Source organism: Typopeltis vanoorti, chromosome 6, assembly GCF_054136105.1.
Source record: "Typopeltis vanoorti isolate ZY-2024b chromosome 6, IOZ_Tvanoo_1.0, whole genome shotgun sequence".
In the NCBI taxonomy this organism is placed as follows: Eukaryota; Metazoa; Arthropoda; class Arachnida; order Uropygi; family Thelyphonidae; genus Typopeltis; species Typopeltis vanoorti.
The window spans coordinates 38,390,055-38,403,405 of NC_143554.1; the positions used below are offsets into that span (position 1 = coordinate 38,390,055).

The window sequence follows — 13,351 nt, forward strand, 5'->3', positions numbered from 1 at the left end:
GATGCAATCTGTTCAGTTGCTTATTTACAGACAAAAAATATTAGTTGTGGTGGTGTTGAAGGTGGGTGGTAGATGGCGTTGATGGAGATGATTCGTAGTAGAGGTTTGGTGTGGAGACAGTTGTAGGTGTCCTCCCGCAATGAGTCTTTGGACTCCTTGGAGGTATCAGGAATAATAATAATTATCACATGCACTTACTTAGCTTATACTGGTGAGAACATATATAACAATGCTGTTGTGGGAAAGTGATTAAAGGAGTAGTCTATTAACATGTTTTTTGAAAAGCTGGAGATTGTACTCATTGGGGAAAAAATAGTATAGGTAAGACAAATAGAATGAAGGAAGATAAAATGTTTTGAGTTGGGTGTACGGAATGGCTGCTTATGTTCTTACATGATTAGAGAAAAGTGGAGCAATGGCTATGAAAGTTCCTATAAAAACCACAGAAGGTGATGTGCTTAGATTGACCAAGGCAAGAATTGTCTGCCTTATCTTTTGGTAATGTTTACCATCAGGATGTCAAAGGTGAAAACAAGGGGACTTAGCAAAGGACCTGAAGGCTTCCCCTGCTGGTTGAGTAGGGTTAAGCTTATTATATTTTGCCCTGACAGAAGAGGGAAATCTACCTAATACGTGGTGTCTCTCATTCAGGCAATAATATCGGCTAAATGAGAAGCTAGAGTGTTTGACTTGAATCACTGAACCTATACTCCATTTTTATCATGGACAGCAGAGGCACATTTTTTAGAGATCCAGGACTTAGATACAGGTTGGATTTTTTTCAGTGGGATAGAGGTTGGAGCCTTCATTCACCACTCCAGAATGAGTGTGTGGATCAGCAGACTGTAACTGTCAAAAGAGGCATTGAAATCCCAGACTTCATCACCACTTAGCATCATAACATACGAGGCTGGAAGGAGATGGATCTGTAGAAAAAAGAAGACATGGATAGGATTATGACTGGAGTTGCTGAAAGGAGAGTAGACATGTACAATATATTTAGAGTGGGAGAGGGACTAATTATGAAAAGGTCCAGATTGTCTGGTACTCTGGTTAGTAGAGTATCTTTATTTATTTTTTTTTTTTTTTGTTAGATCATGACTGATCGCAAATAATTCAGCCTCCCTTCCAGCTTAATCTATGAAGTTAGAGAACAGAAGTCAATTTTAATTTTCATAACACACTCTCCTAGGAAGGTAATCCCACAATTTGGGTAATAAAACTTAATTTCATACAGTCTAAGGTTAAATAGTCAAAAAGGGCAACATGGTTGTCTGAATTAAGAAAGCAATAAAGTGAGGTAAAGAAATCTTGGGCCAGAGCAGATTCCATGTTGGATAATCTTTGGCAAGGAATGTCTGATTTGACAAATGTACATGATCCTCCTTTTTGTGGAATGCATCATTCATTATGTAGTTGAGATGGCTGCAATCATAGAGGATATCATTTAGGAATAGCAGATTAGGTTTGTGAGGCCTTTAAGTTGCGGTGGTGTATATCATTAACATTTGTACTAATGAAATGGATGCAGAAGCAGTTTTTTTATTGAAAGAAATGTTGGGATATGTATTTTTTGTATAGTCATCTTTTATGGTGCAGCTGAGGTAAAGGGCTTGTGCACATAACTCCAATACAGTTGCAGCTCTGACAGCGTCCCTGCATCCTGCTACATTCTCGGTCACTCTAGGCACCACCTGGCAGAGTAAGCAGTAACTGGATTGTTTGCCAGCAGACACATTACCATTGGCTAGCTTTTTTGCTGTATCCTCAAAAGGAGTAGTTGCTGAACATGCTTGGCAAGGCCATCACTCACACTGCCTGCAAGAAGAAGGGGGGGGGGACAGAAACCGGAGAGAGAGAGACCCTACTCTTGAAATGAAACAGGGTAGTGGTATTTCACCAAGTGATGAAATGCATATAAGACAGCAATACTTCCATGCCATACTCTTGTTAATCTCTCTCTCTCCACATTCACCAACAGTTAGTGCTGTCTGAAATGCCACATCTCCAGTCAAACTGTCTAAAGTTAAATCTATCATCTTTTTTACTTAACTTCCCCAGTCATATTATTCTTATCTCTCTGCTGGCACTCCACTAAAACTTAAGATGCTAACATTGAAATCTTTCAGTACTACACAGTCTACATTTCATGCAGAAAAGCACTTCCTGCCGTCTGTGATCTGACAAAAAGCATATAGCTGCAAAATGTAATCTTTAGATGACATAAATGAAACAAAGAAATGATATATTAAAGAGGAATTTCTCTACTATGTGTTCCAGGTAATATTTATGCAAGCATACTTGAGAAGAGCCTGAGAAAAATTGTGTAAGAGAAACTTAGACAAGCTGGGTCGAGGAGTCCAGATAGAAGTTGTGAAGATCAGATTTTCACTTAGTTGAGAAATCATAGGAATACACCAAGGATCTGCATAATAATATGGGGCAAATGAAGCATAATAAAGAGCAATACATAGTCTATGTTCAATTCTAACTCTGCTCACTTACTACTTGAAGAAATACAGGAAGAAGGTTGCACACTATTACCGCTCTTATTCATTTATATACATTGCATTGTGACATGAAACCTGATGTTTGATATCACCAATTCAAACTTAGTTGTTTACTTTATGCAGATGATGTACTCTTAAACATATCCAGTGTAAGTCTTCAGGTTTTTCTAACCAAATTTAATAACAGCTGTAACGAATTTGACATGAAAATCAGCAATAAAAAGACCAAACTTCAGTTACATTCTCAGTGGAGAATATTTTACTTGTTATATAAATAAGTAAAATATTTAGGCACAGTTTTTAATGAAGATGGCAAATTAAATACTGAAATAGACAACAGAATAAGTAAAGCTAGGTGTGGTGAGGAACTAATTTATATGGGACAAGCAGTATACAAGACAGTCCTCAAACCATTTTTAAGTTATGGTTGGAAATAAAGCACTTTATCCAAGATTAGAGATGGCAATATCATATTAAAAATGAACTTGACATTGTTAGTATTGAAATTTTCTTCTTCCATAAATAGAATGGAAGAAGAAAATTTAGCAAAACAGGACCAAGATCTAAGTAGATTGGTTGTATCAGAAATGCCTTAGAACAGCACTTCCCAAACTGTGGGCCGTGGCCCCGTAGGTTTTATTGAGGGGGGGGCATGAAATAATGAAAACAAATTTAAAATGTTTTAAGACCAAGTAGATTTTTTTTTTTATTTTAAAAGAAACGTATTTCTTTTTTGTTATTTTTTATATTTTAATGGAAAAATTCACACATTGGTGTTGGTTCACAAACTTTGCTTCCTGCGTAATTTGGCACTTAATGAATATTAGTAAATATTGCTTATTCATATGTTTCAATTCAAAGCAGTGGTTAATTGTATTTACTTCGAATGGTCTCCAGGGAAGCTCCAAATCTTCCTGTCCCTTTCATCACGCATTTGTAATCAGGGACTGTTGATATTGACTTTATATACATATCAAAACTCGTTTTATATTATCACTGTCACCCAAGCTAGTTTTCTGTTACCAATAAAAGTTTCACATATACTTCACACATGAAAAAAAAGCTTAAACAAGTTCATGTGGGGCAGATAGTAACTCGCTTGCAGTGGTAAACAACACGCCCTCCCTAACAGCCACTATACTGCAGAGACAATAAAACCAAGTACTTTTATTATGCCAGTGAATAAGGTATGAGGAGTCTGTGTAATATATTTCTCAACAAATAGTGCAATTAGAGACAACTGGGATAAAAACACACTAATTAATGAATCACGTCCCCTCATACAGAAACTATGCTGTATAGACTGAAACAAAACCATATGTTGCATGGGAAAACACATTATCTAACTAAAAACTATTGTTATTAATTAGATGTGTGAGAGTTCGATTTCCCAAGGCAGCAATAAAATTCAACCGAACGTGTTAAAATTCGTAAAAGTGTAAAACTAAGTAATATATATATATAATGAATGTTATGGCAGTTTCGCATATAGAATTCGGTTGAAGAGAGTTAGCATTTCAACTCAATTGTCAGCTATGCTTTTATCTTTCGGTTGCGCGATGTTTTGTTAATACCGCACCAATCATATGCACGTTAATAACCTGCCTTTGCTGTCTGTTTCGCATTAGGCTTAATTACCATAAAGGGAGAAAAGTCACAAAAGAGAAAAATGTTCCTGGTCCGGGGCGGGGATTCCCTTATTCAGGTAATATTTACTAATTTCATGTTATCAGTCTGTGGTGTGCCAGTATTGGTAAGTGATAATATTATTTGATCTATTCTACATTAAAAAATTTAACCCCGAGATGGATAAGTGGCTGATAAAAAATAAAAAAAAATCCTGCGAACAATCAGAAGAAGCAGAAACAGACTCAAAAAAAAAGGACAGTATTTCATATTTTACCAGAACAGCCTGCATCGTCTTCAGAACTAAACAGTAAGAGGCAAAAAATGTAATATATGCATTTGATTTTTGCAATATTCGCTGTGTATGTTTTGTATTGAATATAAATACAATAAATATTATAATAATATATCTCTCTATTACGATTTTTTTTCGACGGGGGCCGTGAAATATTTTAATTTTTGCAAAGGGGACCCTGACATCCAGAAGTTTGGGAAGCACTGCCTTAGAAGACCAAAATGTTAGATACAACAATATTGAAGTGCTGACAAGTAACAGACTAATCTGGAAGAAAATTGTTGATAGGAGATCTGTAATGTCAACTTAATCATGAAACACTGTCATAGTAGCCTGCACATAACGATGAAAAATGGTATAACAAATTAACAGAAAAAGCTCTTCACACTCAGCCTGGATTTACAATAAAATCCCTAATCGTTAATATCAGAATTTATTTCCTAAATCTCTCCTTGCAATTAATAAAGCATAATAAGTTCTATGACAACTTTTAGAAGAAATGCTAATGCATTTTTTTAAAGATGTGACTGGGGAATGTGCAGCCCGTAATCAAAACTGAAATATGGTTTTGAAATTTTAGGAAACAATTCAATGAAATATCTTTAACATGATTTATGAGGAAAATGCAAACCATAAAAAAGTATATATATGTCAAAGCAATAAGCTAATTTCAATCTGCAATGTGTGTCCTTCTATTGAAAAAAAGATTCCTCAGCTTAAGATATTATTTTAAGTAATTGGATGACATCCTGACAGGAATAGAGATGGAAGAATATTATGTATTTTGTGAAGATAGAAGAGTTAAAAGGGAGTGCTATTGATGATAGAAAAAGAGTTATGTCCATGCAAGAGGGAAATAATGGCAGTGGTTTTGAGGCATTATGGTGTGAGATAGAGATGAAATACTTAATTGGATAGTAGTAACCATGAAATGTATAATCAAATTAGCCAAGCAAATAAGAAGATGATCATTATGGGCAATATAGGCTCGAATGATAAGATAGCAATTGGAAGTAAAGAAAATGAGTTTGAGTTTTGTGGGACAACTACCTCAGGCAATATGTAACAGAGGGCACACGAGGATTGAGGATCTTGGATTTGATCCTCTCATTAGAGGATGTTATTATAAATGAGTTGTCAAATCATCCTTGAGTTGGTGAGAGTGACTATGAAGTGATTACCTGGGTGGTTGCTAGCAGTGGGAAGCTCAGGAGACAGCATGGATTTAGGAGTTGGATCACTGCTGCTTGGGTGATATATAGGTTCAAGAACTATCTAGTAGAAGCAATGTCTAAATGTATTCCAAGGATCAGAAGGTTAAATAAGGTAGGTGTGAAATGGATGAATGAAGAGATTAAGCATACAATAAAAAGGCATTATGGAGGCAACATAAGAGGAGTGGTAATAATCAATTCCATGTGGATTATAAAGAACAGGCAAAGAGGGTGACTCAGTTGGTTAGGTTGTCAAAAGTGAAGCATGAGTAGCAGTTAGCTAATGAAGCCAAAAAAAAAAAAAAGTTCTAAGAAGTTCTTTAAATATGTATCCAGAATATTGATTCATCCTATATATTCAACTCTATAGTGTATAGAGTTGAATATATAGGATTCAACTCTATAGTGATCTTCAATAGATAATTCAAATATAAATAACTCTTCTCCATCACATATAGAATTCATTCCCCCATTCACTTCAGATGAAATAAAACAAATGGAAAATGTCCTGGTGAAGACCTAATTCACATAGAAATAATCAAACGGGGAGGAAACAACATAATTCACCATGTCACAAACTTACTAACTCTATGCCTAAAAGAGGGGAAGATACCAGAAAAATGCTACTCTTATTTAATATAGGGGACAAAGAAGAAGTAAAGAACTATAGACCAATTAGTATTCTTACAAAAGTAATAACAAACAGGTTAACCCCTCTTCTAGACTCAAATCAAGCAGGATTCCGCAAAGGCTTTAACACAATTGATCATATTAATGCAGTAAAACATATAATAGAAAAAAGCAGAAGAAAACCAATCTATTTAGCCTTTATTGATTATGAAAAAAAGCATTTGATTCCATCAAAGCACCCCAGAATCAGGGAGTTCCTGAAGAATATATGGACCTCCTCCAGGAAATATACCACACTGCAACAGTAGCAATAAAATATCAATTGAAAAAGGAGACTGTCTATCACCCAAAATCTTTACAGCAGTTCTTCAAGAAATATTTAATAGTATAAACTGAACAAACCTTGGTATAAAAATTAATAACGTAACACACCTAAGATATGCGAATGATATAATTTTTGCAAACACTCCAGAAGACCTATATCATGAAAGCAGAAAAGTCGTTCTAAAAATAAACAAAGAAAATACTAAAATCATGTTTAATCATTTGTAACACCAAAAAACATAACAATTTCTTGGAAAAAGTCTCTTCATATACATACTTAGGTCATTTCAATGATCTCAACTGTGGACTCCAAATGGAAATAAATAGGAGAGTTCAACTTGCCTGAAGTGCATTCAGAAAATTTAAAAGCATTTTTCAAAACAAAAACTGTTTAAAAAGGAAGACATTTAACCAGTGCATACTTCCAGTCATCACATATGGTTGTGAAACTTGGTCTCTAACAAAAGCACTGGCAAATAAACCAACAACTCAAAGAAAAACTGGTAATTAGTTTACGGAATTAACAACGCATATAAAATATATTAATTAAAGGTAACTTTAATAAATAACTTCTATATTTCGGCAATGTCACGTTGCCATCTTCAAAGAATCTTCAGCAGCTCTAAAAAACGTTCCTAACCTCAACAAATTTGGGTGCATGAAACCACCCCAAATTTGGGAGACTTACATTTTGAGAACTTCAGCCCAACTGCCAAGTCAACCAAATTAGCCCACCAGAGGGCACCATTAGGACTTTAGGAACAATATTAGTTTCTTGCTTTCTTCCTCATTTGCTTTTGTTAGTGCCTGCGTGCACATACCATATCTTTATGTTCCTGAAGATGGCAACGTGACGTTGCCGAAATATAGAAGTTATTTATTAAAGTTACCTTTAATTAATATACTTTATGCGTTGTTGTTAATTCTGTAAACTAATTACCAGTTATGTATGACCAACATATAAGCCTTGCTACTAGAACTCAAAGAAAAATGGAGAGGTTGATGTTAGGCATCACATTAAAAGATAAGAAGCCAGACTCATATCACTGACATCATTCTTCACCATAAGTGACTAAAATGGAAGTGGGCCAGACATCTATCCAGAAGAGAAGATGAGTGATGGACCACCATACTAATGAACTGGATTCCAAAAGAAGGGAAATGAGGCCGAGGACATCCTAAAAGAATGGACAGAAAATGGCTGAAAAAAAAGAAGAATGGATATATTGTTGGAGGTGGAGGAAATAAGTGATCTTGGGGTGATGGATAAGGTTCTAAAATTTATAGGATATATTGCCACAACTGTGCAAAAACACAATAAATTCTGGCAATTATGCAGAGGACACTGACTTGTAGAACTAAGGAGATTCTGGTTCCATTTTATAAGGCACTGATTAGGCCACATATGGACTACTGTGTACAAATCTAGTCACTTGGTTTTGAAAAGGGTCCAGAGACAATTGACTAATTTCTAATCTCTGGAATGTTGAAAAGATGCAATTTACAGGCTGTTTGGGTAGGAGGAAGAGAGGTGATATGACAGATGTAACAAATTAGTAAGAGGTTGTTATAGGATCAATGTTGAAGAGGTTTTCATAAAATGGTGGGAGAACAAGAGGTCTTCACTAGAAGCTGTATAATGAGGGTATGAATAAGGGAGTGAGAAGCAGATTTTTTGCATGCAGAGTTGTGAATGATTGGAATGTCTTGCCTGAGAGTGTGTTGTCTGCAGAGAATTTTAATGTATTTAAGGTAAGGTATGATGAGCTGTGTGTATGACAAAGAGATCTCCTAGATGTTCATTTTGTTATTATTATTATGTAACACCTCCAGCGCAATGACTCATCGAGGGAGAGTACCAACTCTACAACTACCTTCATCATCTACACCAACGCCATCTACCGCCGACTATCACTACTACTATTTTCACAATCACAAAGATCCATGCGCACGGCAGGATTTGAACCCTCAGCCTTTTGGCTAGAGAGTGGATATGCTAACCACTCGGCCAATGGCCACCAAGACAAATGTTAGGCCTCATTATTAAAGATTGCACTTGGAAATGCATCCATCAACTTAAAATACTGGTATTTATTCACTTGAATTGTTGGCAGAAAGATAAGTGAAATGGTTAATTAGTTTCTTTGTGGGAATATATTTCACTGATGGTAATTAAAGGAATATGATGAAACATTAAGTTTATTCAGGATAATCTAGAAATATGAAAATGTAAAAAAGCCTTTCTTGTGCATTGCATTCTATCCATTTCTTAAAGTACTATTAAACAGTGAAACTCCAAATGTGCCATGATCACTTGCCTCAGGGATCTGTTTTAGGGCCATTACTGTTTAACTTGTATATTAATGATATTGGTGAAGATTTGGATGGAGATATTCAGTTGTTTGCAGATGATGCAAAGTTGGGACGAGCCATGAAGAGTAGTGAAGATGTAGTGGCCTTACAAGAAGACTTGAATAAATTGAGTGATTAGGCACGGAAATGGGGATGCGAGTTCAATGTTGCAAAATGTAAGGTATTAAAATTTGGTAAACAAAGATGGGATGCAGAATTTATGCTTGGTGAGGATATATTGTTGGAGGTGGAGGAAATAAGAGATCTGGGGATGATAGTGGATGAGGATCTAAAATTTAGGGGACACATAGTCAAAATTGTGAAGAACACAAAGGCTTCTGGGAATGATGCGGAGGACACTGACATGTAGAAGTAGGAAGAATCTTGTTCCGTTGTATAAAGCTTTGATTAGGCCACACATGGACTGTTGCACCCAAATTTGGTCACTTGGTTTTCAGAAGGATGAAGAGATGTTGGAGAGGATCCAAAGGCGACTGACTAAGGTAGTTTCTGACCTCTGGAATGTTGAGTATGAGGAAAGATTGAGAAGATCTAATTTGCAAAGTCTGGTGGACAGGAGGAAGAGAGGAGATATGATAGAGACCTACAAGTTGGTAAGGGGTTGTTATAGGATCAATGTTGGAGTAGTTCTACAGAAAATAGTGGGAGATCAGGGGAGAACCAAAGGTCATCCCTGGAAACTGTATAAAGAGGGTGTGAGTAGGGGAGTGAGAGGCAGGTTTTTTTCATGCAGAGTTGTAAATGATTGGAATACCTTGCCTGAGAGTGTGGTGTCTGCAAGGAGTTTGAGTGCTTTATCACACACACACAGCTCATCTTGCTGTGTGTGTGTGATAAAGTCTTGCTGCTACCCAAAACAGTTTTATACTCTGTGTTTGTGAATTCACAAAATGATTTAAGTTCCTCAACTCATACACAATATATGTTGGTAAATCTTGTTAATTATTAACTGAACAATAGGTAAGCAGTCTGCACAGCATTATGCATCACATGTGCAGGGCAACCAATTCCAATGAAATTGTTCACAGTGTTTTCTTGCATTTTGAAGTACAGATTATTCTTTCTCTTCGTATTATCTGCTAATATCGCAATAACCTTTTTCAGGAGATCTAACTTCTGTAATACTTCCAACACATAAGAAAATAAAAGTTCCGAAGTTTCCCCACCTAAATTAACTAACTCCAACACATTCACCTTCATACCTTTCTCTTCTGGATGATAGTATCTAATGACCAGAGTCAGTGGTTTGATGAATCGATTAGTACTAATATAAAACAAACTTCTTTTAGATCTTCCTCAATCTGCTTTGTCGCTAATGGCGCAATAACATTGGTTATTATTGCCTTGCACTTTGTTTGCAAACACCTGAATTTATCATTGAAAATTTTTTTCACAATGGTTGTTGTGCACCACTGTGTGATATACAAAGGTTGCTTCCTGCGCTGCCAGTGTTAATCTTTTTCCCTTTCACTCTTGGTTTTCCCAATTAAAAAATTACTTATACTACTTCGAACAGCAGCTTTGTTTTTTTTTTTCATTTTCACGTGGTTCACTACGTCTGACCGACCACCATGCAAAATGCAAAATTGAATGTTACATAAAGTACATTCACATTTTCATCTACACCTTTAATGAAAGGAAGTTCTCTTCTAATATTATCATTAATACTGCACTTACATTTCGGCCTTATAGGGGTAGAAAACGATAAAAATTATAACACACAAAGTATTGATCAAGCAAGATACTGTTTATAACAGAAGCATGGGAAAAAAGAACATCGCCATTAGTTACTATTAGTTAGTTATATTATTTATAATATGATTATTATTATAAATAATAAATAAATAAAATTTATTATTATCAACATTGTAATAGAAATTGGTACTAAAAACGAGATAAAATCCATTTATCCATTTTTTCCTGAAGGATACTTAAAAAAGCAGGACTTTTGGAATTAACTCGGGACATTTTTATAAAAAAACGGTACTGTCCCGGGTAAAACGGGATTAATGGGAACCGTAATTAAGTCGCAAATGTGGGTATGAAAAGCGTGAAGAGTATTCTTTACTCATAAAGAATATGGCTCAACCATTAGTTTTATTTTTGAAATAAACTTAAATGATAGAACTGATTCACTGTTTGAAAACGAGTCAAGTTTTCACTGCTAATCCTTAGCCCATCCACAAATTCTGTTCAAGAGAGCTCATGAAAAAAAAGCTCTCTGGAACAGAATTTATAGATATAACAAAAAAATATGATATCCTTCATTACATTAGCATAGTTAACAAAAATTGGCATATGCATATAATAAAGTAATAACCAGTTAAACACACCAAGCTTTAGAATTCATTCAAATCTATTCACAAAAATATTTTCTTTACTACCACACACACATACATGGAGTCAGACTGTTTTCTAGAATGATGGATAACTATTGTTACGAAGCAGAGCGATAACTCACACAGTGATTACTTGAGTATAAATGTAAAGTTTTAATTAAGTAATTTTATTAGTTATTTGGATTATAAATGTTTCACTGGGAGCTATTTAAACAAGTTAAGTAATAAAAATTCTCATGTACTGATTATTGCAATAATGTTTCAAGTCATCTAAATTAGTTTTTTCTTATTATTCTCCACAGGTGTGCCACAGTTAATTCACTGTTTGAATCCTGCAAAAACAGTTCCTTTATTCCAGTAGATGATATCATGTCCCAGCAAGGAAAACCACTACCAGTCTGGCTTAACACAGTCATACTATTAACCTATCTGGTAGTTTTCCGTTCTCTTGGATATCTAGTGCTGAGATATATCCGTAAACCAAAGTAATAACTTCTGTTGTTCTATCATTATGTAATTACCCTTCATGTTCCACTGGGGACAGTTTTTATCTCACATTCCATAGAAGACAGAAGCTATCAGAGATACAGCAGAGAAGGAATCTCGATCTAGAGGAGACATGGGCATTGAAGAGTTGCTAAGCTTGTTTTTAGTGAATTGATTCTGTAATTGGGCAATTTCACTGGAACACTAACACTATTGGTGTCTTAATGCCAAATCCTACTCAGGGGATGTACCTCTATCTGAAATTTAGGATCAGAATTGTGGAAGCATCTTCACTAATTCACTGAAGACCAGATATAGTTCTATGTACTCACTAAGTGAGTAAATTATGGTGTTCTGCATTACAGAACTGTTAACACTTATTGTTCATGTGGGTGTTGTTTTTTGTACAAATTAGCCGCTATTATAATAGTTGGTGCCAAATATGAGCACACTACTTTGACATTGCATTCTCTTGAGAAGCCTCAGAAATGGCATAACACTTTGATTTTTGTAAACATCAAAGAATCAACAGAGAGACTTTTTTTTTTAATAGATTACTGCAGTAAATCTTTGCTCAACTTGTAAATGGAGTATGAATACAGCTGTAAAATCTTTAGTTTTGGGAAGCATGCCATCTAGATAACTGATGACTTTTCTGAATTAGAATTTGTGGGTCTTTTGCTACACAGAGATTAAAAAAAAAAAATTGTTTTATAACCCATTGATTTTAAAATTAGAAAAATGTTTTTTTTTCTAAAGAAGAAACATTTAGTCTTTCATTATTAATGGTAGTTCCTACATTTGGAATAGAAATGTTTTGAAAGCACAGCAGTTGAGTAGTTGCATGGCTTTTATTTGGAGGCCTTTATAACAGCAACTGTTAAGGAAACATTTCAATACAAAATTCTGCACTTAAGTTAGGCAAGTACTTATGTAATGCTGCTGTTGTGTAGACAAGCAATGATATATTAATTGAGGTTTCAATGAAACAAAATATATTGAATTTTTCAAAATCAGTGTTCCTATTAAAATCATATCTGTTAATGTGGTGCCCAGTGAGAGAACAAGGGTTTGCTGCCTCACAGTCTGTAAATTTATGTACCAGTGTTACAGATTGAACCCAATCAAAAGAAAAAAAGTAGAAAAGATCAAATCTAATCAGCACTGATTCTATAACTATATATATATTACCTGTTTTAGAGTGCTAAGTGATATAGGACATTTTAATAGAGAAAAAAGATAATATGGAGATATCATCTAACAAAAACTTATATACATTTTGTTTGATAATTTCACTGTTCAGCATAATACTGGAGAAAAAGAAACAAGTATGTTTTTAAATGTCCCCTACTATACTATTGCATGTTTATTCCAGTAAGAGGCCTAAGTGCAAAGGAAATATTTTGAATTAAATTATCTCTTGAAAATATATTTGGTAACGCATTGCAGAAGGCTGCTTTCAAACCTCCCCTATTTTTCTGTTTTGTAGGAATAAAAATCCACTTAAAAAAAGAGGGGGCCATTCCTTGTCATGAAAGTCATGTTGGAGGCTTA

The 13,351-nt window shown here is 34.9% G+C and overlaps 1 protein-coding gene across 1 annotated transcript in view; it reads left to right on the forward strand.

Annotated features, from left to right (window-relative positions):
- LOC150105389 (uncharacterized) overlaps positions 1 to 12,036 on the forward strand; it is a 243,796-nt gene extending 231,760 nt beyond the window's left edge. Inside the window, exon 17 of the mRNA XM_090393946.1 lies at positions 11,614 to 12,036. Coding sequence (XP_090250072.1) covers positions 11,614 to 11,800 — 187 coding nt within the window. The 3' untranslated portion in view covers positions 11,801 to 12,036. The remainder of the gene's footprint in view (positions 1 to 11,613) is intronic.
- The last annotated feature ends 1,315 nt before the right edge of the window (positions 12,037 to 13,351 follow it).